The 27,404-nt window shown below is 39.3% G+C and overlaps 1 protein-coding gene across 1 annotated transcript in view; it reads right to left on the bottom strand.

Annotated features, from left to right (window-relative positions):
* Positions 1 to 1,380: 1,380 nt before the first annotated feature.
* The window catches only part of LOC113157683 (phospholipid-transporting ATPase ABCA1-like), a 135,803-nt gene continuing 109,779 nt past the window's right edge, over positions 1,381 to 27,404 (bottom strand). The window contains 9 exon segments of the mRNA XM_026353281.1: positions 1,381 to 2,254; positions 10,247 to 10,490; positions 18,806 to 18,898; positions 20,065 to 20,093; positions 20,095 to 20,169; positions 22,315 to 22,449; positions 23,418 to 23,559; positions 25,473 to 25,579; positions 27,077 to 27,139. Coding sequence (XP_026209066.1) covers positions 2,126 to 2,254; positions 10,247 to 10,490; positions 18,806 to 18,898; positions 20,065 to 20,093; positions 20,095 to 20,169; positions 22,315 to 22,449; positions 23,418 to 23,559; positions 25,473 to 25,579; positions 27,077 to 27,139 — 1,017 coding nt within the window. The 3' untranslated portion in view covers positions 1,381 to 2,125.

The following is a 27,404-nucleotide window of genomic DNA, read 5'->3' as shown; positions in this document are numbered from 1 at the left end:
TTGGAATCCAATGAATCAATGGACAAATAAGGCAACACACAAACAGAACCACAGATGCATCACAGTTTGTGCAAATGTTTAATCATTGTCTTGGCATGAAGTAATATTATTCACTACAAATAGGATTGATTATTCTTTGCAACAGGCATGACAGTTAATGTCGGAAGTTAGCACGGCATACAAATGATGTCAGGCTCTTAAAATAAACCAGCACGCCTGTGAGGAGCCGATTGAACAAGTATTTACATTCTCAAGTAAGTGCCAAGAGTTGTGATTTGCATAAGAAAAGCAGATTTGGATTTGTAAATGTTAAGACATTTACAAATTCTCAGAACAAAGCGTCCAAAATTGTAAGAAGCGTTAGATGTGAATATTCCTGAGTTAAAACTGCCCATGAAACAATCCTGAGTGACATTTGACATACAGTACGCAGCATTGACCATTTTCACAGTATTTATAATAGGAGCATTAGGACCAACTAGCTGTTAAATGCAATAAAATGTATTCTGCTAATTCTTTATTCTGCGTATTTACACTTTGCCCCCGGATTTACAGATTTAAGTGTTCTACAGTGGCATCATATTACATGAAGCACTTATACACACAATACATATTTAAGACTGCTTAAATATTCAAATTAAGGCAGCTGGTCATGGAACAAAAGTTAGAACAAATAGCTGGTAATAGAAAATAAATTGCTATCAAAGGTTGTCATATATAAACAAAACTGATTCTTTCTAAACGTACTAATTCTTAGTGGTTAATTTGCCAGTGTTCTCATTTTAAACTGTAAATATGTGAATAGAAAACCTGACAAAACAATTTGCAATAAAATAGTGTAATAAAGTGATCTATAGACATAAATCAGAAATGTTTCCATAGTGCAAAAAAAGCCCACTGTGACAAAATGTGTTTACTAGCAGGGTTTTGTGCATGAGATGGAGTGCTACAGTACAGCTCCCCTATTCTGGCTTTTGTGGTCTGCACACCAGCGCCAGATCCAGTATGCCCTCAAACATTCTCAGTGATATAGTCTTTTTTTATTCAGTGAAAAAAATTTTTATAAATAAAATAGGGATTTCATGAGGCAATGATTTAAAAATGTTCATAAAACATAAATTTAACTTTTTTTTTTTTTATCCATTCATTAATGATTCTGGAGAAAAATTTGTGATGTGTGTCCACAAGCGCATCTGACATTGCATCTAACGTAGCATCACAAAGGTTGTGAGCTGCGGTTGGTGCTTTCCTTGCAGACTGAACATTTAGTTGGCTCTGACTGACTGGGCATTGTTTCAGCTTCTTTTATTAAACATCATCTACAGCTGATTGGAAGCTCGCTCAGACATTTAAACTCTAACTCGTCTCACAGAGTTATTCATCATTTTCAGCAGCAAATCACGCAGTACGAGGTTGAAGCTTACTACGCCTTCAAATCTTTTGAGATTTACAGTGACAAAAGATCTTGAAATGAGCAGCTTATTGATATTATTTGATTTGTCATTAAATAAATGAAGCATTTGTTCATTGACTGTTAAATAGGCAGATTAATGGTGAAGTAAAAATCTATCAAACAGGTCACATATTGTCTCTCGTCTATCATTACACAGTGCGATCTTATTATAATCATTAGAATCTAAAACAACTTGTAAAAAATTAAAAGAATATAATTAACTATTGGTGCTAATGCTAACGTAGACACTGTGCAGTGTGTGATGCTTTCAGGGGATCGTTTACTCCTTGCTCTCTCCTGAGGTAAATGTATATTACAAAACTGAATGTTTTCAAAGGCTGATTAACACCTGTCAAATGAATAGACATGGTCACATATTGTAGTTTGACTCAGATCATTTAACGATGTTGACAACAGATGGAGAATTTTTAATCAGTGCAGCAGCTGTAGAGTCAGTGCCACTGTCCTTTTACACCACAAACACGTTATGTTGTTGACCAGTGTTTGACACAGTGCACTCGCTGCCAAGGTAAGTCAAAGTATTTTCAAAGATCTACTTGTTCACGTTGTGGTAATTAGGGCCAAATATAGTGCATTGCTTTGCTTATGAAAGTGTCATTTAATGTCAGTGCGAACATTTCTGTGTTCAGGTATACAGTACTGCTGTTTGTGTCACATCTTCACTGCCTCTTCGGAGGTCCTCACAGACTGCAGTGGCAGCTCATCTGAAGTGTCCACTGGGTTGTCATAGGCTTGAGAGTCTTCCTCTCCATGCTGGTCCTTTGCAAAATTCACAAACACCTGGAATATCATTGAGAAAAGAGGAAAAACTCAAGATCAAAACACACACAGAGTCCCGAAGAACCTGTGGATATTTCTCTACCCATCTCATTCTTGCTCTCCTCTACCCTCTGCCTCTAAAACAAACAGAAACAGTACCACAGATAACAGGGCGCATGTGAATGAGTTACCAGACAAGGGCTATGAAGCAGCAAGTAAGCGTCTCGGCTCAAACAGTGAATGTCAGTTTGACGTCTCTGACCAGCTGAGAAAGTGAATAAAACAATCATTCTTCTCTCTGTGATGCCCATTTAATGTCAGAAGAAATCAATCCTATAGCTTTTATAAAAAGCTGTGTGTACTTTATTGTGCTGTAAACATTGCTGCGATCTTGGCTTTTTGTTCTCTTAGCATTAGCTGTTTATAGTGGTAAAGCAGCACAAAGATTTTTATTCTGCTGGAAAAAACAACAACAAAGAGGATCATATAAAATTATAAGAGCATTGCTTTTTCATTAAAAGGTTTTTAGTGGCCGTATGAATATAAAAGGATATATCAATTACTAGATTGTAGTAAAAAAACAAAAAAAGAAATAAAACACCATTCAGACCTTCTTTATGAGAAACTCATAGAATTCAATACTACTTTATAGCAAGAAACACATCCTTAAATTAAAGGGGACATAAAATATATAATGCAGTATTCCTCAGACTTTGGGTTTTGACAATGAGGCTAATAAACAGGGTAATAATAGAAGTCATAAGTATTGTTGAATGACAAACTGTCTTCTCATCAAAGTCTCGTCAGGAAGACAAATAAATGTATTTCCCAAAATACTGACCTGCTGGTTAGGGAACATATATGATATCATATAACATTAGTTGATTTTAATTAGCTAAATGTATCTTTCTATCTTTATTTAGGATGGATTGACTGAACGCCATTGGCAGATGTATAAATTCTTTACACAGCAGGTAGCACAAAAGCAAGTTTTTGTTCTTTATTATTAATTTAATTTAACTACATATATCCAATTGAGACTAGCAACCTGTCTTTCAAGGGAGACCTGGATGGGGCTGCTGCCTCCTTGCCCCTCTCTAGATCCACCCCTGCTGAACACAAATATAGTTTTCCACATTATTATTGGTTGAAAGACAGTCCTGGAAGCAGCTCAGTACAAACACCTACACTGTATAATTTGGTCTCAGAACAGCTGAAGCAGTCTGAGGTTTAATGCCTTGCTTAAGTGGCATTAATAGTAAACGTAACATCTTGCTAAAGTATTGTTTAATTGAAAATGGTTGCCTATATGTGTAAAGCTTCCTGGGCAGGACTGGTCGTGGAGATGTCGACTAGCTGGGTGTGGGAAAAGCAAAACAGCAGACTACCTGTAGCTGAGGAACGAGCTACGCCTGCAGAACGCCTGAAGCTACAGTTGCTTCTGTTTGTGTGATGTCAGACCATCATCATCATGCTTCAAGGTCACAGTTGTCACGGCATCTTATCAGGGGAGAGTGAGTAAGAGGATAAGAATGACAGCAGCAACAAATACACCCTGTGCCCATCTCTTCTGCTCTTCTGGCCTCTGACCCTGCCACTGACTGATACTGACTTAATGTGCTGAGCCATGCAAAGCATTTCATATTCACAGTCAAGTTTTGCAAATCTGGTTTATAAATAACTTAATGATTCATATTATTACTATATAATATTAACAAAAAACTTTATTGGTGCAGTCCACATCACTTTGAACTGAAACATCCATGGTAAGCCCCCACCTCCACCACCACCACCGCCGTTTGGTGATGTGATTTTCTTCATAATGTACTCGTGTGTATTTAGCTAACCATCCATTCATGACCTCAAAGTCATGCACCAGTGCTGCTGAGTGGCACTTACTTAATGACAGATGGATACAGGCATTAATTGCATTACAGAAGACATATCTGGGTGTTTATTCGATGCCCACTGAGGCAGAACAGTGGAGGAGAAGCATGCTGAATCACCCAATTAACCTTTCCTGTATATCAAAAAAGTCCTTGCAATATTTGACATATTAGGTTAATTTATCAAAGATTAACAAATTCATCTGATATGTAACACTACATTCCATGTGGAGTCCTGTTTCCGTGCAGCTGACTAATCTACGTCTTGTTTTTGCTTCTCTGTTAGCTCTGCTTTGGTCTCCATCAACTCCTGATATAGACTGTTATTTATCCTGATATACAAAAATAGTCCAAAGTCACTGACCCTAATTTTTTGTACGATCACCTTTAGCTTTTATTGCAACACACATTCCCCGTGGAATTGTTTGAATAAGATTCTGCAATGTGACAAATATTTAATCCCATCCCCAGTTACATTATTTTTTCCCCAAGATCTTATATTGATGATTTTAAAGTCTGACTGCTGCGCAAAGTCTTCTCTTGAACATCCCAACGATTCTCAGTGAGGTTAAGGTCTGGACTCTGTTGGCCAATTCATAATGTGAAAATGATGTGTCATGGTCCCTGAACCACTCTTTCACAATTTGAGTCTGATTAATCCTGGCGTTGTCATCTTGGAATATGCCCGTGCCATCAGGGAAGAAAAAACTCATTGAAGAAATATCTTAGTCATTCAGTATATTCAGGTCGTCAGCTGACCTCATTCTTTGGCCACATAATGTTGCTGAACATAGATCTGACCAACTGCAGCAAGCCCAGATCATAGCACTGCCCCCACAGGCTTGTACAGTAGACACTAGGCGTGATGGGTGCATCACTTCACCCGTCTCTCTTCTTACCCTGATGCACTCATCACTCTAGAACGAGGTAAATCTGTACACATCAGGCCACTTGACCTTATTCCTTTGCTCCAGAGTCCAATCTTAATGCTCCCTAGCAAATTTAAGCCTTTTTTTTTCCAATTAGCCTCACTGACAAGTGGTTTTCTTAAGGCTAGACAGCTGTTTAGTCCCAATCCCATGAATTCCCTTGGCATTGTGTGTGTTGAAATGCTCTCACTTTCACTATAATACATAGCTGTGAGTTCTACTGTTGTTTTTGTTGTGATTTGATTTCACCAAACGTTTTTGCAGTTTTTCATCGATCACAGTCATTCAAGATTTTTTTCTTACCATATTTCTTCCTTGAAGATGATGGTTCCCCACTATCTTTCCAAATTTTAAAAATGAGTTGGACAGTTCTCAACCCAATTTCAGTAGTTTAATCAATCTCCTTAGATGTTTTCTTTGTTTGATACATGCCAATAATTTAACCCTTCTGAAACAGATTAACATCTTTTCCTCAACCACAGGATGTGTCTTTTGACTTGGTTGTTTTATATCCAAAAATCAACACAAGAGGAGTGATTCATAAGAACTTAATAAAAATAAACATGGCCTCTCTCACAAAACAAAATAAAAAGAAAACAATCAAATGTGGACTGTTAAATATCAGATCTCTCTCATCTAAATACCTGCTATTATTTGATAAGTGACCATCAAATAGATTTTAGATTTTAGATGGAGGAGTAGCAGCAATCTTCCACTTGAACTTATTAATCAACCCCAGACCTAAACATAGGTTTAATTCATTTAAGAAGCCTAACTCTTACCCTATGTTCCAAACTGGAAAAGTAAAACGAACAAACAAACAGTCCTGTTTGTTATTGTGTACCGTCCTCCTGTCCCTTACTCGGAAATTTGAACTGAATTCTGAGACTTTCTATCTGATTTGGTTCTTAGAGCAGATAAGGTCATTATAGTGCCTGACTTTAATATCCATGTACGTGCTGATAATAACTGCCTCAACACTACATTTAATGCTTCATTAAACTCCATTGGTTTTACTCAAAATGTAAATAAACCCACTCACTACTTTAATCACGTCCATGATCTTGTTTTGACAAAAGCCGTTGAAATTGATCATTTAATAGTTTTTCAGCGAAACCCTTTTTTGGCTGACCTTTTTTTAAATAACATTTTAATTTACTGTCCTGAACTTCACCTCACCTAAGAAAAAAATTTCACTACAGTAGATGTTTATCTAAAAGCGCTGTTGGCAAATTTAAGGAACTGACTCCATCTTTTATTTTAGAGCCATGTACCCACACAGAGGAGGGCAGTCAACTTAATTTTAATCCAGCACAAGTCGACTATCTTGTTGATAATACTGCAACCTCACTCCAAACAACTATTGCCCCTCTGAAAAACAAGGTAGTGAGGAAACTAACTCCACTGTACAGGTCACAAATCTGTAGCCTAAAGCAGACATCATGTAAGCTGAAAAGGAGGTGGCGTTCCCCTAATTTAGATGAATCTTGCATAGCCTCAAAAGAAAAAATTATAAAAAAATAAAAGTAAGTAAGCAAATAAGAACAACCTCAGGCTTCTTTTCAGCATCGTAGCCAGGCTGACAAAGAGTCATAGCTCTGCTGAGCCTAGTATCCCCTTAACTCTCAGTAATAATGACAGCAGCTCTAGATTTGTTTGTAAGACATCCCTGTAGCTCATGCTGAGTTAATTTCAATAATTATTGCATCTACACCATCAACATGTCTTTCAGACCCCATCCAGACTAGACTGCACACAGATGTTTTACCTTTTGATTAGCACGTCAATATTAGATCAGATCAATCTATCTTTAATAACATGCTACATACCACAGGCTTTTAAGGTTGCTGTAGTCAAACCTCTACTCAAAAAGCCTACTCTGGATATAGAGGTTTTAGACAATTATAAATCAGTATCCCAATCTGCCCTTTTCCTCTAAAATCCTCGAAAAAGTAATTTCAAAGCAACTGTGTGACCACCTGAAGGAATGACCTGTATGAAGATTTCTAGTCAGGATTTAGAGTGCATCATAGTACAGAAACGGCACTGGGATGGTTTTGAAGGAGGAAACTGTGCTATTTAACAAAGAACTGCACTGAACATTTTTTTGTTGAATTTAAAGTTGCAACTGAAGCATACTAAGTGTGTTAAAATTGTATTAACATTGGCTTGTACACAACCCTAACCCATAATTAATGTTTTTAATCCTTGTTTTAACTTTATTAAAAACAAAAAACAAAACTCCCACACACTGTCTGGCTTACTATTGGAACAATTATTCATTTATGATGTTTTGGTTTGATCGACCTTCATCTGGTACATACCAGCACTAAGCCAGAGAGCATGTGGGAGTCTTTTTCCAATTTTGTTCAAGTTGGTTTTTCCTGTCAATAATTTTGACTTTAAAGGCATTCATAACACACCACACAGAAATTATGAGATAGCAGACTGTACTATAAACAACCTATATAAAAGTAAATCAAAGACGGCGCTTTTCTAGTCTAAAACTATTTTACATTAAATTCCACTACTATTTCAACATGGTTATAAACATAAAGAAAGTAGAGGTGATAATTAAGATTACATGCAGTTAGTATAGTGGATATAAAAGGTCAACTCCTCCACTCCACTGTCCACACACAAGGCAGCAAATGCTTAACATTCCTAGCACACAATCTGCTACTGGCAGTTTAGAAAGTCACATTTTCCTTTCAAATGCTCTGTCTGCTCTGCACTGTCTTGGCCATCAGCATTAACGCCTGAGCTTCAAGCTGTGTGGATCAATATTAATTGTAGTGCAACTTGGGTGTTATATTATAGGTCGAGGCTCTTCTCTATAAATCTCCAGTTGAAAGGTGACTGTCTGGGTCTCCGCAGGTTCTCCAGTCCTCCTCCCTGTGCTTTAATACTGTGACCTTGTGGTCCAAGAATGATTTATTTACTGCATCATATGTGGTAAATATTGACCAGTGCAGAATATGGGGCGAGTTGACAAAAAAGTAAAAAACACAAATTCTGCTAGGTTGCAGATGACGCCAGTCTTTTAAGCGGAAACAGGGTTCGCCCGAACAATCCTTTGGGAGAAACCAAATCTGATTTTAAACCAGATGAAGTTAAAGCACTTAGCCTTTCATTAATCCCTTTCCTGTCATAGTGGTAGTCTAATTGTCCCCTAAAGGGCATATTTTAGTTAAATAATGCCACAAAAGATGATTTTATCTTAAATTAAGGTTCATCCACAAATGGATCAAGTTGATTGTGAAATGCTTAACATCCCTGTGGTGCTCTTCATATTGCATAATTTGAATTAAACGCAGTGCCACAGAACAAATGAATACACAGTAAACCCACCACGCCATTCACTCAGATATCATGTCTAGATTTTTTTTCTCCCTATAGTGGACTGGAGTGATGACCTTTCTGAACCCCTCAGAGGTCATTTTTACCTCCCACTTGGTCATCTACTGCTGAGCTAATGGTGGGTTTGTAAGACCAGACACACTTGCACTCGCCTCTGAGTGCCTGATCACATCAGGTCCCTGGGGCCATTTGAAAAACACAAGGTGAAGCCCGTCTGTAACGGGCAGGAGTCTTGGTTTATCTACCCAATCAGGGCTGGCTAGTGCAGTTGGGATAGAATATAAAAAGAGTCCTGGCTGTGGGGGAAGCTTTGGATAGAAACAAAAAAACCTCAGTCCAGATTCTGGATCAATACTGTGACCTGGCAGCTGAACTATCTTGGCTACTCAAACTCAGTGGAGTCCTCATTGGTCAGTCTGACAGCCTAAATGGGTGAAGACAACATGTGGGCAATGATAGATCTTTAAATCTTATCCTGGCCGGTGCAGACTTGGGTTAACTGAGAACACCTAAAAAGCTGACAGCACTGATTGATGACCTAATGAGCCCTTACATAGTGCTGTCACTCCACAGATTTACAGTAGGACAAAACAACAGGCACCCAGAGTCTCTGCAGTCATCCAAAATTTCAAACATGAAAATTTAGACTGAAATTGTCAGCTATTTTACAAGCCGCAACCTGCTCAAAGTGTTGTTTTGTGCTCAACAATAACCACTGAAATGATTGAACAACTCCACTGTCATGCTCAATTTAGTCAATACACAGTACAAACAAGTTTCATAACTGCATTCAGATGGGCTCCCGCGCTGACAATACTACATTGGGATAAAGGAAAATGTGTCATCACAGCATCTGTGCTTTGAACAAACCTTTGGAAATAATAAAGTCTTCACAATTCGCATGAATAACACCCAAGGCAAAGCACAAATGTTTAACACATTATGGAGCCTGTGTGTAATTTCCTAATACCAGTAACAAAAACCAAGCAAAGCAGATGCACATGTTGCAAAAGCATAGGCACTCTGTGTGTTAAAGCCTTGTGAATATGTTTGTTTCACTACCATTTTTGATGATTAAAATGAAGATTAATATATTTAGACAAATGTTTAGATTTCTATAGCAGTAACCAATCAAATACAGTATATTGTGCTACACTGTACTGTAGGTGTACTTTAACCTGTTGTGCAGGGGTGTCCAAGTTAGAAAGCTTTTCATAATTTTTGTGGTTTGGAATATTTTGGGCAGGGTAGTAAGAAAGCTCGATGACGCACTGGAGCCCCTCAGCTGCAGTGAACTTTCAAAAACTCAATCCAAAATGCCACTGAGATCTCAACATTGCTAGTAACTAAAATTCCTCCCTTGGAAAACAGTGTTTTTGAACAGTATGTGGTGTAACTTAGTGTGTTAAGATAAGTATGGCAGGTCTACGAAAAACAATCTAATAAAGTTTTTATCCACTGGTTACTGCAGCTTTGTATTGGCCTTTAAAGAACACCATTTGACATTGGCCTGAGGGAGAGCGCTAAGTTTAAGTCCACTTGCGTCACGTCTGTAATAACAGTGGCACAGAGAGGAAGAAACACTACAGGTGCTTTTAGAAAGCAGAGATTGCAGCTAGAATTATTTTATCATTAGTTTGAAATCTTATTTGATACACAGAACATATACTTATTCCTGCTTTACATCTGGGTTTGGAAATATTTAAGTCTCTGGATAAATATCAGCAATAAAAGCCTAATATAAGCATACAGCCTGTAGATGCATTGTATCCAATCGTGGTTTCCTTATGCAACTTTCTCACACAACAACCAAACAAAGTGTTGTTTTTGGGCCTCACCTGATCTAGAGTGGTCTGGGACACAGAGTAATCCTCCACCTGCAGCCTCTGCTGATGTTTGGTGAACTGGCTGAAGATCATGGCCAAAGCTCCCTGCGTGTAGGGCAACTGATACTGCAGTGTGTTGTGATGCTTCTCCTTCAGGATGCTGCCCGGGAACGTCTGCTGGACAAAGTCCTCAACTTGCTTCAAGGCAGGAGGCGTGCCGCCAACCCTCACAATCACTGTGTAGCCATCACCAAATCTAGAACAAAACTCCACTGTTAGACATACAGTCCCAAAAAAGAACTGCAAACAAGCATGGCAGTGCCAAATTGTTCACGGTTGGTCATCTAAATAAGGAACACTCTCCTCCTGTGGTCATCACATGGTGTGATGGATAATAGTGTGTTGAGCTGGAAGAACAAGATGAGATAGGGATCAAAAGAGATGACAAAATTTAATTGGTCTCACATTTCCCCAGTCATTTCCAGCTTTCTGGATGTGGTGAGCTGGACAAACGGGTGAGGCACAGCAACAGAGGACAAAAGCAGCTTGACTCAACAGTGCGACAAAGTTTATAGCTGGTGGGGAAACTTTTTATCTTTATGTATTAGACTATGACAGGAACAATGTCATTTTAAGTATCTCATGCTAACATAAACAATGGATACTTCAATTAATTTAAATTACATTTTATTTACAGTAGCCCTGAATCATAAATCAGTCATTTGTGCCCTGTAATTTGTAGAACTCTGCTCTTTATCTGATTTGAACTCTAGGTGTTCAAATCAGAAAAAGAATATTATCCTAAAATGTGAAAGAGGTGTCAGCATCTGTGCACATATGTTTGTTACACAAGTTAAAATCACTAAGTGCAAAAGCTGCTTAGCATTCTGCATCTTCCTGGTTGTATGCTACGTCTGGTGAGCACCAAATAAGACTCTGTGCCTTGTTATTCTGTCGTTAGCACTCTTATGACCCATTGTTTTCTGCCTAATTAATTCCCTAATGTTGGATTTACTCATGGAAATGTCCATGTGGGCTAGTACCGAGCTATATGCAAGTCAGAAACTCCCTTAGAGGCAATTAGAGATATGGTGAATAAACTGCAGGCCTACGTGATCCCAAAGGGAGTGAGAGAGGAAGTGAAACTCGGTTGGTGCTGAGAAGCACAGTGAATGGACCCCATGGGTAGCAGAGTCCTTTCACCACAGTGCAGAAACAGTGCAACGCTGCATTAATTGTATATTGCTTATTTAATGTTAATTTCTATGTGTATGTTACTTGTAGAAATGTATTATGCAAAACACTGAACTTGATTTGATGAGCCAGAATAGATCTTGCAATCACACATGTATAGATTATCTACAGCAATCAGCATATGAAATAACCACTCACTTCATTATTAAAGGTGACTGAATCTATAACTAGAATAATGTATGCTATAGATATCAGAAGTAACACTAAGATGAAGAAAATAGCTGACAAATTTATCACTACAAGTATACGCTTGTCAGCACTTTATTAAAAAAGCTCAATTCAGACAGTCTGTGAATTGTTTTAAATTATATCCCTCCCTGACCTGACCTCTGAAATCCTGTTCTTTTCTAGATATTCACTGTGTACACAAGGCTTTTCCTCTAAAAATGAAAAGTGAATGTTGAATCTTAATGATCAGATAACCAGAGGTTTCAGCAACGACTCTGCCATTATAGCGCAAAAGAAATTATTGTTATAAATATGTCACTACATGTTAACTCAATATGATTATGATTCACACACAACTTAATAAAAAGTACAAATTACTTTTTTAAATTTAAAGTAAGACCTGGTACGTCTTAATGGGCATTAGTAAATGTAATATGTTATTTTGGCCAATTTCAACATGAAAGTGTGAAAACAAAACCACACCGATCTTGGTCGGGTGTTATCACCGCTCTTTTTTCCAAAAGCTTCTGTTAAATCTGTTTAACATTCAAGGGCAATGTAGAAACTACTGTAGCAACCTTCAACAGCATGACTTTAAGCAAACTGACAAAATTATGAATATGTCAAATGTTACGACCGTGGCTGTTGCAACCTCTCACAACAATATATTAGATGTTCTAATAATATAACTATAGTTTCTCATATGAAACGTGAACGTATAGCCAGAATCCTTATTGGGTTGTGTGAAGCCACATCATATATCATCTTTTATTTTTATGGGATGCAAAGACTACAGAGTCTGTAATCAGACACCAGCAGCCCAACATCACAGCTATCCCCACACATCAAGCTTAATTCATCATCCAATCAAGACTATGGCCACAATCCCCTTGTGTTTATTATAGCTGCCGGCTCAGGAAATGTGCTTTGTCCAAGGACTGCCAAGCTCAGCCAAGATGCAAAAACATTTTTGTAAAAATCCAATAAGCTCAGGAAGCATTATGGCAAAAGGGTTTGGTGAAACGGTTTGGAGTATACTGTATGTGGGTAATGAAATGCTGCTTGTCAGTGACGGTAAAAGGATTTATCAATTAGCTTCCTCTCATTCTCTCTCCCTGCCTACCTTACTTCTATTTCCTTTCTTGCTGCAGCTACACAGCAGCTTTGGCAGCACTTTGGGAAAAATACATTTTTTTCATATTCATAATTTTTACTCTGCCTCTATATTCACAACAAAACAAGTTCTTTCATCTTTGATACGCTGCCTGTCTGGACGATCTTAAATAAACTCTGCCTGTGTAGGGGAAAGTAGGCTCACATATCTAAAAACAGAACTACACTGCATAGTCATAACGATATCACATAAGAATTAATTAGCATTTAGCGGGTGACTGGTTTTAGATTTAAAAGCCAGATCTTTGCAATTTGAAAAATGAATGTTTAAAGTTAAGTCAAGACTGTCACAGCTAATTATTTGACAACATTTTACTTTAGAGATTTAAAACAGCAGCTCAACACAGCATGGCAGAGCCTCTGTAATGTCTGGACTGCAGCTCTCTCTTCATTTTCATTATTCTGCCTCACTCTTCTCCTCCATACTGGTCGCTGGGAAGGCGTTCTTCCATGTAATTTAAAACAAACAACAGCCAGATACAGATAAGGGCATGACAGCCAGAATATAATTCTACTGCCTTCCTTCATCTGTGGGAGTCTAGAAAGGTCACCCTCACCACTGCCAAACCTTGTATTTGTGTCCACAGGAGGGAGAACGGACGCAGGGCAAGAGGTCACAGTGCGGCTAGGGTGGTCTGATGCTTTGATCGGGGCAGGAACTCATCCAAAAAACTTCCTTAGTTCCAAGGGGGGAGCTTCTGGCAGATGCACGACAGGAAGTGTGAGGACAGAGGGATTTGCCTGCACACTGATGTGTTTTCTGCCACATTGCCGCCACCAAGTATCAATCAGTGGAAAAGTATGAAACTGTCGGCATGAATGCGTGCGATTGTGTGCAATATATTCAGTCAAATATGAACTAATCAAAGCACTGCCCTGTGACTGCATAACAGAGATGGTTAGTAGTATATCAAATTAAGACATGAAAACAAGCTCATTCTGGATGTTTCCAGTGTTAATTCCATCAACACAAATAACGTTTTGTTGCTTACAGTAAATTAAAAAACACAAATGAAAAGAATAGTGTTTTTCCTCAGTGAATAAAAGCTAACTGATAATAACAGTCTGAAAAAAAAAGACTAATTAAGATGTTTTAAGAGCAGGGGGGAATAGACACAGTATTTGAGAACAACTAAGCACATTTTCTTTTCCCACTAACTTCACCACAGCAACACATGTAACCACAACAAAGACTTTGACTTCTGTAGCCTCAGAGTGATTACTTCAAAAGGCACGACACTAATACTGATGAAAACTAGATTAAAACTGACACAGATACAGTGACTAACATTGGACCACTACTGGGGGCCTTAGCTAACCAACGTCACATGCTTACACTTTCAGAGCTAATTGTTATGATTGAATGACGCCAGAAGGAAGTGACAACATGATCGCTGATATGACTGCTGATCATTCTCGACCTTGGAAAATAGTCAAAAGCCATTTAATCTGTTCCTAAGAGATGACGATTAGTAGTGTCTGTCAGTATTTATGTGACGACATATTTATGAAGTGTTTTATTCAATATTGAGTTTCAAAAGTAATCTTACTCGAAACCATCATTTAGCCTATAAAAGTTATTACTACGGGCTTTTCAAACATGTATACGGACACAGACCTAATAAAACATAGCCATAAATAACCATCCAGCCATCTCTACAGACCTTGAAAGATCTGATGCAGATGCAGATTCATCGCTCGCTTCTATCCACAAAACACTTTGATGTGAAATCTAATAATATGTATATATATAAACTGTACAAGAGTCGCATTCCCACATAAATTAATATTCCTACAAACTATCCAGGGTAACAATACTGTATATTGTAAGTGCAGACAGCTGTCGGATATGTACAGTACCTTTACAGTGCACCATCTGTGTCTCTCCATCCTCTAGCAGTCTTAATTACACCTATGTTGCTGATGCATTGTAAACCACAAAGAGAACTATTTTGTCATCCATCTCTGCTGGTGACACGCACTAAAAAGCTGTAAACTATTTACTTAATGGCACACCTGCAGAGCTGATGCACGGTGAGTGGGACATAGTTTATTGGACTTCTCAACGTCAACTTCAGGGGATTGATCCAAACTTTTAGACACCGCTCTTGTAAAAAACTCCCCAGCGCCCACACTGAATTACCTTAATGCATTAAAGGCACTTTATACTCCACTTTTATATCATGATGTGCTTTAAGTAAGGAGAAAATAAGACTCCAGACTGTGGTGTGTACTAACTGCAGGTACTCTATGAAGCGGGGATATGAAGGATATCAATCAGTGAAAAATCCTGCATCGGCTAGTGGGTGTCCTTCCTAACTGACAAGATTATAGGGGAGCTTTGAAGCTGTTTTTATTGGTTCCTCCACTTCATTTGAGTTTACTTAACACCTGGGAGCTTTCATACCAGCACACTCCTATACTAAACCGATATTTACAGCCTCTTGCACATTTTTTTTTATTTTTTTACTTATTTATTTCTCCTTCTCCACCAGCCTTTCATAAATTCTTTGAAGTGTGATTGATATGAGGGGCTCAATATCAGGACAGGTAAGGAGGATGTTTTTACAACAGCAGAGGAAGGTAATCAAGGGGCTTATTTAAATGGACACCCTGCTGTTTGTAATCCACCACACAAAACCAAATTCCCTGCCCATGTCACACGCTGACCAGCTTCCTAGCAGCTTAAATGGGGTACTTTGGCTCATTTGGGGCTTGATTGATACACAGAGGCAAGATTGTTAAAGCAGAAGGGCATCTCAGTGATAAAGACAGGGTCACCACTGAACTAAAGGGGGCAGCACTAACAAGCAATTGGATGGCTGGCCTGGAAGCCTTGCCACCTGAGAGTAGCACAGGGATGAATAAATAAGAGTAATATAGTCAAAGGTTTTTGAAGGCGAGAAGTCGATGGAGGGAGGGAGGGCTGCGAATGTGGGAGGGTGAGTTGTATTACATATGAGCAATAGGGGGTCAAAATGTGAGAGCTGCTCCTGCGGTGAGATGCTGCACTCCTTTCAGGGGCCTGTGATGAAAAAGAGATGGAGAACTTAGGGGTGGGGGTTGGGGGGCAGGGGGAAGAAGAAGCTGCACCCATAGCTTTGCAGGTCAGCCGCTTACACGGTGTGACACAGGCATGCACCACCTGCCTCTGCTGCTATGCGTCCTCCTTCTCTTCTTCAAACCTTGCTGTCTGATGGAACTGTTCCCATCTGCAAACTGGCAACAGCCCGTGCATTTGTGAGAATCTGGCCTCTCCATCTCCCCCACAGTAAGTATTCAAGCACAAAAGCAGTGGACGGTCAGCGTTTCACTCTGCAAAGCCAGATTGATGAGGCTTGCGACAATTTAAATGATGGCGGATCACGTGGTAAATGGAGGTAAGGGCGCATGCAGGAGGGGGGCAACATGGTAGCACAAACATGTAGTGGGATAGTGACGAGAAAAGAAAACAGAGAAGACAGTCTTTAATTGCCTTTTCAGTCATTAACAGGGTCCCACACCTCATGAAACATTAATTACACCAAGCGCTGCAGAGATAGGGACGCTTAATTAGAAATTATTCACTGCGTGGCGAGAACTGAGCGATAGCATTTCAGCAGCATGTAAATCGTCCGTGAGAGATCTAAAATAAGCACAGCAAAAATCTGTGTAGACGTCACGCTTATCAGGCTTCCTCTCACTTGTACGTCTTGTGAAGTGCGATTCCCTTTTACCTGATAGCATGTTGAGTGAACTAGGGCATGTGTTAGCCCTCTGTGTTCTTCCCTTGTTTACTACTTTTCTCCTTACCCTCCCTTTCCTCCCGTGCCTCTTAACGATCCTATACCTCCTGTGTGGTTCATAATTTATTTACACCAACCTGATTTCCCCCTACAGTCAGGATGTAATTGACACAGAGGATCTGTCCATTTCCTCAACATCTGGGAAAGATTGATTGGTACGTCACTCTCCCATTTTAGCCCTTCATCTCTCAACTCATTTTCACTCTTTTCTAGCCCCATCTACCATCCCTTTTCTCGCTCCACAGTGGTCTAAAAGCACAGCCAATGCGACATTATGATGCTCTTGATGGGAAATACCCTTGACACTGCTGCCCCCGCCTTGCTGTTTCAGGCGTTTCCCCTAATCCCCAGCACGACTTGAAAAATGGTCCGCTCCACCCCTCATCCCAGGTGTATTGATCTTTCTCTCTACCCAACGATCGCCACCACATATTCCTGTTGTGAGTGTAGCTTTTGTGTGTGTGTGTGTGTGTGTGTGTGTGTGTGTGTGTGTATGTCCGTCCTCTTAGAAGATCACACAGTGAAGTGGTAATAATGTCACCAGACTGTACCTAAGGTAATGGATCGGCCTCACTGTTACACGAAGGGCTTGGGGCGTAAGTGCTGGCCTCAGATATCAGACAAGAAACCAAGACAAGGGAATGAAGTTAAAAGCAAGAAATATCCATAATGGAGATGTAACAAAATGCATTACGACATGTGTACAAGGCCTATTAAGGATGAGCATGAGGACAGGGAGGGTGAAAAGAGAATTTATGGGTCTGGAGGGAAACAAATGTTAAGCTAAGTCAGTGCCGGAGGATTTAGGACACTGAACCAAGAACCACAGAACCCAACTGCAATTTTTTCCTGGTATGTACAATCAATGTAATAATTTTGAATATAATACCAGCTGCAGCTTGGCAGCCAAACACATGTGACTTTAACTTGAGCTCATGAAGAAAACACCATCATCCCGGGAACCAAAACAAATTAATGTATAATTGTTCTGTAGCCTCTGAAATAGTTTGAAATCTTGAGATGAGGAGACTGAGATCACTCCACCTTCCTATTTCTGTACATTGTAGTTTTTATTCCTCTACATATATATATGAAGAGTCTCAATACAAAATGTATTCAACTAATAAACAATGATACATTATTGGCGATTAACCAGCTGTAAATATGGAAAGTGGTTAAAATCAGCTCCACCTTGACCAGCTGCTGTTTTTGTTACACATCATGCTGCTATAGTAACACAGATTTTTGCCTTTATTTTTGATTGATAAAAGGTTTTCGCCATATTTTTAACAACTAAAAGTTTGTTTGCACTTTACGGCAAAAATGTGAAATAAGTTTACAAATATTTTGTCCTTTTAAAAAGCAGGTTTAATTGGTGTGTATGCCTTGACATTCGTTTTCCACAGCTACTGACAATAGGTTGCTTTTCTGAATGGAAAAAAAATAACGATTGTGTGATAATTTTACAAAGCAACCCTTCCAAATTCTCAGATAAAAGGTTCCTGAAGTCTCTCCTAGACTTTGTCCATGAAGTTACTAAGGTTAACAAACCTTTTTTATTAGTCAGTAACATTTGAGTTAACGGGATTGAAGTCAATAATAATATAAATATTTAGTTTTTATCAGTAACTCAAAATCTTGTGAGATATAGTACCTCTGTACCTAAAGTAAACCTAGAATTTGAAGTGGTACTATCAGTGGTGGAGAACTTTTTAGAAAAGTTCTTGCACTTAGATGAATATTGAGCCGGTATACCTGTGCCACCTCTGCTAGAGCAGCTAGAGTTATAGCAGGTACCTCATTAGGTTAGGTTAAGTTAGCTTAGCTTGGCATAAAGACTAGAAACATTTCACACTTCATAAAATTCCCGTGGAGTTTATGTGAGGTTCCACTAGTACTGCACACTTTTTGATAAATCATGCTTTTCATGGTCCCTTTTATATTCAGTACTTGTTAGCTGTAGCAATAAATTCTCTTCCCGTCCTTTGAAAAACTTGAATCATAGATTTTTTCATTACCAATATACATGCTCTCTTGTTATTTATACATACTGCATAAATAACAGAACACCTTGGTGGGAAGCAGGGATTTCTTTCATCTCAATTCAAGCTTCAATATATATATATATATATATATATATTTATTCTACTCTTGGTCTATCGCACTCAGTAGCAAAACAAAGGACCCTTACCTGCTCTTCAGATGCTGGATGCTCCCGAGACACTTAAATCGACCATTTACCATGATGGCCATCCGTGTGCACAGTGCTTCACACTCCTCCATACTGTTGAAAGAAAGTAAAGAGTAAAATTTGCAGCATAAATGACAAGTACAGGTAGTAATAATACTACATGTGCAAGCTATTTCCATTTCAGCTAAGAGACAATGACAGCTTAAAACTGTTTTGTCCTCGTTCAGCCGCTAAAATATCAGGTCCAAATATGTTTTATACAGTGTAGAACTCAATTAACTCACAGTACTTTGCTGATTTACTGAAACTTTTCTCCTCATTTAGTAAGGGTTAGACCATTTGTATGTGTCTCCTTTGACACCTTGAATGGACGACAAATTCGGTAATTAGAGGGAAAGGAAAGGACCATCTGTAGGTCTTATTATCTCATTTTTTCTCTTTCGGTGTTGGGCTGCAGCACGAGTCATTTGTACATGAGGCAAAACCTGTGAAGCCTTTCTGAAGAATGGTGCAATTAGGATTATGACTATGTAAAACCTGGTGAATCTGCTACTTAACAAAACACAACCACCTGGTCATGCCATGGACAATTGGATGCAGCTCAACCACATTGCCTGCAACAACACTAAATGTTTTCATTCCTCCATGAAGGCAACACGTACTGAATAATGAGGGCAATATATTCCAAAAGAGCCGAACAGATTATTCACATGACCTGATTTAAAAACTCAGGCAATTTGGGAAATGGTAAAACGAATGGGCATTAGAATTGTTAAATGGTCCACATCGACTTGGACCATCAACTTGTAGGTTTCATTTAAAAAAAGAGAAAGAGAGAGAGACATTTAATTTTTTTTCCTCTCGTAAAACCGTGTCCAAAGCCGCCCAACACTACAAAAGAAAAGTTGGGAAACTTAAATTTGCTCCAGGAAGTCTTGGATAATGAAAAGACTCCAACACTAATATTGACTGTTTCTCTTTTTATGGAGGAAAAAAAGCACGAGTCAGTCAATATGCCCTCGTGCTTCATGAAAGCTTTATAGCAGCCAGCGTGTCTCTGGCAGGCAATATTAACTGCCGCACAGGAAACAATACCTTTCAACTAAGGCGTAACTCAAATCAATCACGATGACAATATTTACTGCTCCAATTTATTTTTGGGGGTGGCGGGTGGGGAGGCAATTTGGATGCAGAAGAGTCAACATCTTGTGTCTACATCTTATTGGGTGGAAAAAGTCAAATAGAGAGTGAGGTTGTACCTGTGTGATGTGAGAATGACTGATCGTCCCCTCTCTGATGACACTCAGGATGCAGTCCCAGAGGAAGCGCCGCGCTTTGGGGTCCATCCCAGTCGTTGGTTCGTCCTGCAACAAGTTGAGCCTCTTCAAAATAGTTTTCTACTTTGGCTCATCATTTACTAATGTAGAACTGTATAGTATACTGTTTACTTTTAACAGATCCCCTAACAATGTGAGCGTACATAGCCACAGTAGGGGAAAAAACGAAATAATTGAAAAGACGGTATCATCAAAACACAAAAACTGGGGAATATCTTTTGGAACAATGCATGCAGCGAGGAGCTGTTTTGTTGTGGTGAGCCAACACATTAATAAGACACTTTACAGTGTCCCTTTATTTGTAAACACACACAGACATATTTGTGTGTAGAGACGTAATTATAGAACAAATATAGGACACAGAAAAACGCATACAGACATGAAGAACATAGGTACATGCATGCACACATAATGAAGACACATACTGAAGCACTCTCCAACACACACAGAGTGTCAGTGACTTGCTGTTTCCTTTTCCTCGGGGCTAGTCTGTCCATACACGATTAGAGAATGACAGTACTCAGTCCACTGGCTGGTTTTGTTCCAGGCCTGGTTCTCCCTCACTAGCAGAATCCTACAAATCCCATGGGGTATTTCCATCACCATATCCAATGTGTCCCTGTGCAAAACCTATGTGGCACTGCCTCAAGGCCTCCTGGGCTCCCTGGGCTAGCACACAACACTGAAACTGACACAGACACTGACAACACATTATCCCACTGCCTCAAAGTGAAGACTAGCTTGGCTCAGACGAGTAAATAAGGAGATTTGAAACTCTACAGCCAAAAAGCAGAGCCAGAAAACAGAAACGGCTGGAAAGATTATTGAGTAATTTATTATGGATTACTCATTACCTGACTTATTAGCAGCATAACCTGAATAATTGCTACATTATGCAAAGTAACAAATGGATTATAGTTTACAGGCAGCAGATTACATTGCCATATGCTGTGTACAGTATACAGTGGCAAGAAAAAGTATGTGAACCTTCTGAAATTGTGTGGTTTTCTGCATTAATTTGTCATAAACAATCTTCATCTTTTTTTTATTGTTCTTCTTGTCTTTATTGTTCTTCTTTTTTGTATAGTGGACATCTCATGTGTGAGACTCTCTTAAAATCGTTCCATAGCATCCCTTTAGGGATGAGGTCTGGGCTCTGACTTGGCGACTCCAAAAGGCAGTAAGCAGCACCCTGCTAGTTCAATGTTTTACCTTCTGTAGAGTAGTATTATTTACAGGGTTCACATACTTTTTCTATTTGTACTGTAAGGTGTTTATGGTTGTTCGTATTGAAGACATGAAAGATCAGATTTTTTTTGTGTTGTTATTTTAGCCACATCATATTTTTAGGTACTCTTGACTAAGATGAAATAAGATCACATTTAATGATAAATTGATGCAGAAAACCACAAACTTCCAAAAAGCTCACATACCTTTTCTTGCCACTGAAGATACTTCAGATACTTCTGGGCATAAACTTGCAGTAAAATTTTGATCGTATTTAATGTCTTGAATCACAAATGTTTTCAACATTTACTTTCTACTCTAGTCTACCATGACATGTGGCAGGCAGAGCGTACAATAATAAGTAAAGTTTGCAATAATCATAATGAAAATTTATACTTCAGGGAGCCCCCAGTGTCATTAAAGTTTGTCCCTCATAATAACACGAACAGAAATTTCCTAATGCACATTAAAGCTGCTTAATTGAATGCATGTGATGCAGCATATTCTGAGTCATACCTTCATTAATCTTGCTTCATGCTCCTGCCCTCAGTTTTAAGTCCTGATGAATGGGAATTTAATCCATGCAAACACAGTTCTGTGTGCTCTACATTTTTCTAAAGGAATTGGTTCTTTCCTCAACAAAATGAATTAAAACATGACCAGTGAGTGACCCCTGAGAGACGCCATTGTCATCCACAAGTAATGTGATTCAAATCCTTGGGGAAATTTAGCAAGAATTTGTGAGTTTGATCCAAAGCCTGTTTTTCTACTCCTCATTTCTGAAAGCATATGTTCTTACTGATTCCTATACTCATCATATTCTTAATACTGTCTAGCTGCTGTAGTGCGAACAATATTCATGTAAAGTATTTAGTACTTTTTAATCATAGTAGACGTGTATCATACTTTCATCATTTATACCACATCTGTAAAGCTGTATCTCACCAGGAAGATGACTGGAGGACAACCGATGAGGGCTATTGCTGTAGAAAGTTTCCGTTTGTTCCCACCGCTGTAGGTTCCTGCTGACTTGTTAGAATAGTTCACAAGCCCCAACTTCTGAATCCCCCACTCGGCCACCTTTTGACAAGAAAAAAAACAAGGAACATTATGGCCTCAAGAAGAGGGTTCAAATTAGCCCCATGAGTACAACTGTATTTCAGTGTTTTAGATCAGCAATGTATTCATTATTCTGTGTCTTTTAAGGACAAGCTATGACAGCGGAAAATTACTGGACCTTAATCACAGGTTGCTGAGGTGATTTACTGCTCTCCCTGCTATTTCAACAACATCTCATCAAACATTAGCAATCAAGAGCAACACTAAAGAGCACCACCGGGTCTCGAAGGACACGTGCAGGGTTGAAAATAACTGCAGGTTGAGGGACCTTTATTTACAGCATAGTCCCTGCACATTATGTATATGTATTTATTTACTGATTATGCAAATATCACAGCACAAGGGCCCAGTTTGGACAGAGAATGGCCACCATATCACAAAGGGCCACAGTAAAATCAAGAGTTATGGTAGCAGCACAGAACTGGGTCCCTCTGCATTGCAGCTAAGACATCAAAGACCTGGCGTCAGGTTTGAGGCCTATGGTTGCCGCCAGCCTCTTCCTCTTTTGATCTTACAGTTGTAGAAGTGGGCAGTGCAAGAGGAGTGCAGGGAGGCTACATAGGGCCGGCCACACCACTGGGCATGGTGAATAATGTAGAGACATAACCCACAGCTGCTGCTTCTGTACCACTGGCCATTTTTCATTATGTATGGTTTCTCCCACTGAGGTTCTCTACCATTCCAATATATGCTCCAGCTTGCCATAAGTGCACGCCAGGTGATGCAAGTATTTGATGCATTTATTTAAGTAGTTATTTGAAGAAGATGTTTAAAATGTATTATTTGTATTAATCTTTTAATTTTAACATGTTAACCATAAAGCTACATTGTTAACTTGTGTTATTTTAGCGTTCATAACATACACCATAAAGTTAACTACTTTTTTTTAAAATACAAGGACAAAAAGTACAGGAGGATGCAATAGTTACCATGGCAACCTCTTTTTCCGGTACCCCTCGCAACCTGGCGTAAAACTCCAGATGTTCTCGTCCTGTAAGGAGGTCATCAATGGCATCAAACTGGGGACAATAGCCCATATTCTGGTGCACCTCGGTCATTTCTGTTCGTATGCTGGGAAAGAACATATCCATTACACGATGTGACTAATGTTTGCAAGAAATCATCTAAAGGTTATATCAAATGGCTGACCATGACACAGAGTATGATATCATATATACAACGAGGACAGTTAGAAGGCCACTAAGTTGCTTACTGCTTTATAGAAAAGAGAAAATCAAGGTCCACATTCCTCTGTGAAACCCCAGTAATAAAGATGTAGATATATTAGAGTACAGAGTAGTTCATTTCACACTGTGTACAGTACTGTGTACAGGCATACCAAGATGCACCTTCTAGAGACCAGTAAAATAATGACAGCAGTAGTTCTGAATGCAGACATGCCCTTTTCGCAATGCACAATATTAATGCTTTCACCACCTGCAGGCAACAAATGTTACAGCTTCTTCTTTTTGTAGCTGCTTTGTTTTTTATTTTTTCCAGAGACTGGAACTATGTTATTTTCCAGCAGCAATGTTCAGCCTTGAGGAGGCAAAATGTGATTTGATGTGTCTGGAAGCTGCTGGATCTCAACAAGGTCACGGTGAACTGAAAACTATAATGATCTATTATTGGGTTTTGTTTTAGCTTTGATAAAAGTTCATGATGTGTTATTATAGCCTTTAATCTGATTCAGGGACAGCTTTGTACTCATAATTAACTCCACTAGATTTTGCTGTTTTACTGTATAGTAAACAAACAATGAGGCTGTGACATTGTGGATAACCATTTCAGTTTAGTCTCCACGGGCACCGAACATCCAGAAACAACAGGTACAGAGACTAAATTAAATTGTTTGTCTAACACTGTGCATGCTAATAGTGGCTAATAGTATGACTAAATGTGGCATTAATACACAACGCCACAGAATTTAAAAGAATAGTTACAGTTGGTATTTCCCAACATCAGACCACCTGTGAGCCACTAGAGGCAGTTAGCCATCTATTTTTTTCTTTTTGGCATTTAACAGTGGCGAAAGGCCGTAAAACAAATGTTGAATGCAGGTAAGAACAGCTATTCCCTGTGAGTCTACAATTCCAGATAAGACGTACAATTGCCACAAGAGCTGAAACGTCTGTTTAAGAGATAATGCTTCTTCTCTTGTGCCGATCATTCCTCTTGCCAATGCATAGAAAGCGTAATGAGCTGAAAACAGAGGAGTGGGCGTACTCACATCTGTTTTTCTCGCTTTTCAGTTTTTGTTTCCCCCTAAAGGTCTCTGGGATTTTTCTTTGATCTCCGTTACACACATTAATCAACTGTGTTGGGTCTTGTTCTATTCAGCTCTCGTTTCTTTGTTGAACAAAAGTCAATTACCAAATGTATAAATTAACAACTATAGCAGTCGCTGTGACGTGAAAACGACCACAGCTCATACTCAACCACTCTCAATTGTGCTGCCTTAGAGATGCACACCGAGACAAAGCAACATAGTTGTTTGTTCCTAAAAATAAAGAAGAGCCTTCCTTCGCTCAGATGCTTGAGTCTCATACTGCTGGTGTCAAGGTATTTTCTGGCATGTGCAAAGATTTCGTATGACTGATTCTGAGGAAGAGACGAAAAACAGGGAAAAGGAATGAAATATGTGTAAGATGTGCGAGAGGCAGGTAGAAAAAGAGGGAGCAGAGTCTTCAGCATTTCTGAGAATATCTCAGTGAGGAGACATAAGAAAACCCAGGTTGAAAAGGCAGAGACTGCAGACTGTGTAAAAGATATCGAAACTACCTAACCAAGAATAACAAAGAAGAGAACGTGAGAGACAGAGAAATAGAAAGCTGTGTTATACAGAGCGCGAGTAGCTCAGAAAGGGTGTGAGCTACAGAAAAAAAAAAAAAAAAACACCTCAGCTCAATCCCCATCTGAGCAGCCATCTTGGGTGGCTAATTATGATGAGCTACTTGGTGCACTAGTGGGAGTTAGCGCCTCACCTGTATCCATTTAGGAAGGCCTCTCCACTGGAGGCTGGGATATCTCCTGTCAGCATCTTGAACGTGGTGGTTTTCCCAGCTCCATTGATTCCCAGCAAGCCAAAGCACTAGTAGACACAATGGGGAGGCCTCCGTTAGGAAAACAGTGCTTTGTACACACAAGCCTCATTAGAAAACAGACAGCAGACAATATTGCTGGATGATAAATATCAGATATTCTTCAAATAGTATGTATGCAGATGAGTTTTCTTTTGAATAAATCCCGTTCATTAATCTTTTTAGTATAATCTATGTATGGACTATGTAAATAGTGTACATAAATAACTGAAAAACAATTTATAGAATATGCATGACTGCTTCAGTGTTCAACATCATAACAAATTGATGTATTTCTGTACACAAACAAAACAACAGACTCTAAATCAACACAGCAGGCACACAGGAACAAATACTGTAAGAACCCGACCGTTCCCAACAGCATTTTTCCCTACCTCTGTAAATTGCTACAACAAACATTAACAACGCTTCTTCTTTTGTCCCTGATGCTGCTCATCTCACATCCCTCTGGAAGGCACACGGCAGGAAGTTGACTCTGTGGATCCCCGTGGTCATGTGACCGGCCCTAGGTGCTCTAGCTCCAGCATAAATATTTGATTCCTGTCATTCATTGATCCCTGCTAGTTTGTGACCTGTGCTTGTGAATGCATAGGAGAAAGCTAAGCTCGATGTAAATAATGCATGGAAATGCACTGTGTGATCAGCAGAGCCCCATGAATCACAATATTCCACTGGCATTTACATTGGGCTCTAAGTAAACAGTGGCAGAGAGGATGGATACCAGCGGAAAGCCCATCGAGCACGACCGCCTGTCAGCATTTGAGATTATGTTTAAATTAGTGTGTGCGTTTGCGGAGGGGTGTGTGTAATGTGGAACATGTTATAATGAATAAGGAGTCTTTACACAAACAATTTCTGTGTTTCTTTGTCCAAAACTACATAACATTTCACTTGTTGCATGGTTGTCTATGGTAAAGTTAGTTTGCTTCTGCCAGTTTACAAGTGTACTGAACTAACCATCCGTGGCTCTTCATGCCTTCGCTCCACAGACCCCGTTGCTCTAGCAATGCTTGTCTACAAGCCCGCTTGTGTGTCTTTTAGCACATGCATGCTTGGCAGTAGCATAATGGCAGAAAACAAGGCCGAAAAGGAGATTAGCGCTCTTGCTAATGCCTTTTCTAAGCAGGGTTTGGAAGATATTGTGATTCGACTCAGTAAGTTAAGACTGAGCCAAACACCAGTTCAAATCTTTCACAAAATAACTGCCTAATCAAAGCCCAGACAGACAACTTGTGCTCATTGCTTCATGCTCTCATGTGCCAATATTTTGCAAATATTTTGATTAATATTCAAATTTTGTTGAATGTGTCAAACTTTATTTTCAGAGGCAATCAAGAATGAAATAACTTCTGCCATATGGGTGTTGCTGTTGAATTCTTAAAAGTAAGCAAATGTGTATAATGCAAGGGCGTCTTCTAACATGGGTAACAACAAATATATTACAGGCTTGAAAAGGGGCTTGTGTGATTCAGCAGCATTTGGCTCACCTCTGCAGTAGGTACGCCCACACATAGCCTGTCCACAGCAGGAGTTTTCTTCCGAGGGTATACCTGCAGGGAGCAGACAATAAAATGAATCAACCAGGCAGCTAGAGAAAGAGAGAGAAAAAGGGGGGAAAGAAAGCAGGAGGCAGGGAAAGGGTGGGGTGGGGAGCAGAAAGTGAGAAAGATAGCAGAGAGGACGGCATGAGAAAATATGGAGCGATAGACCAGAGCAGCAGGGAAGAGGTAAGATGGAAGAAGCAGGTGGAAAAAGGTGCAGGGAAAGTGAAGGAAACAAATTTTAACAAGAGGGGATAATTTGCAACATTTAGAG

This window comes from Anabas testudineus, chromosome 18 (assembly GCF_900324465.2).
Source record: "Anabas testudineus chromosome 18, fAnaTes1.2, whole genome shotgun sequence".
NCBI classification, from domain to species: domain Eukaryota; kingdom Metazoa; phylum Chordata; class Actinopteri; order Anabantiformes; family Anabantidae; genus Anabas; species Anabas testudineus.
Note: the sequence above shows the minus strand (reverse complement) of the source record. Positions and strands in the feature narration are given on the sequence as shown.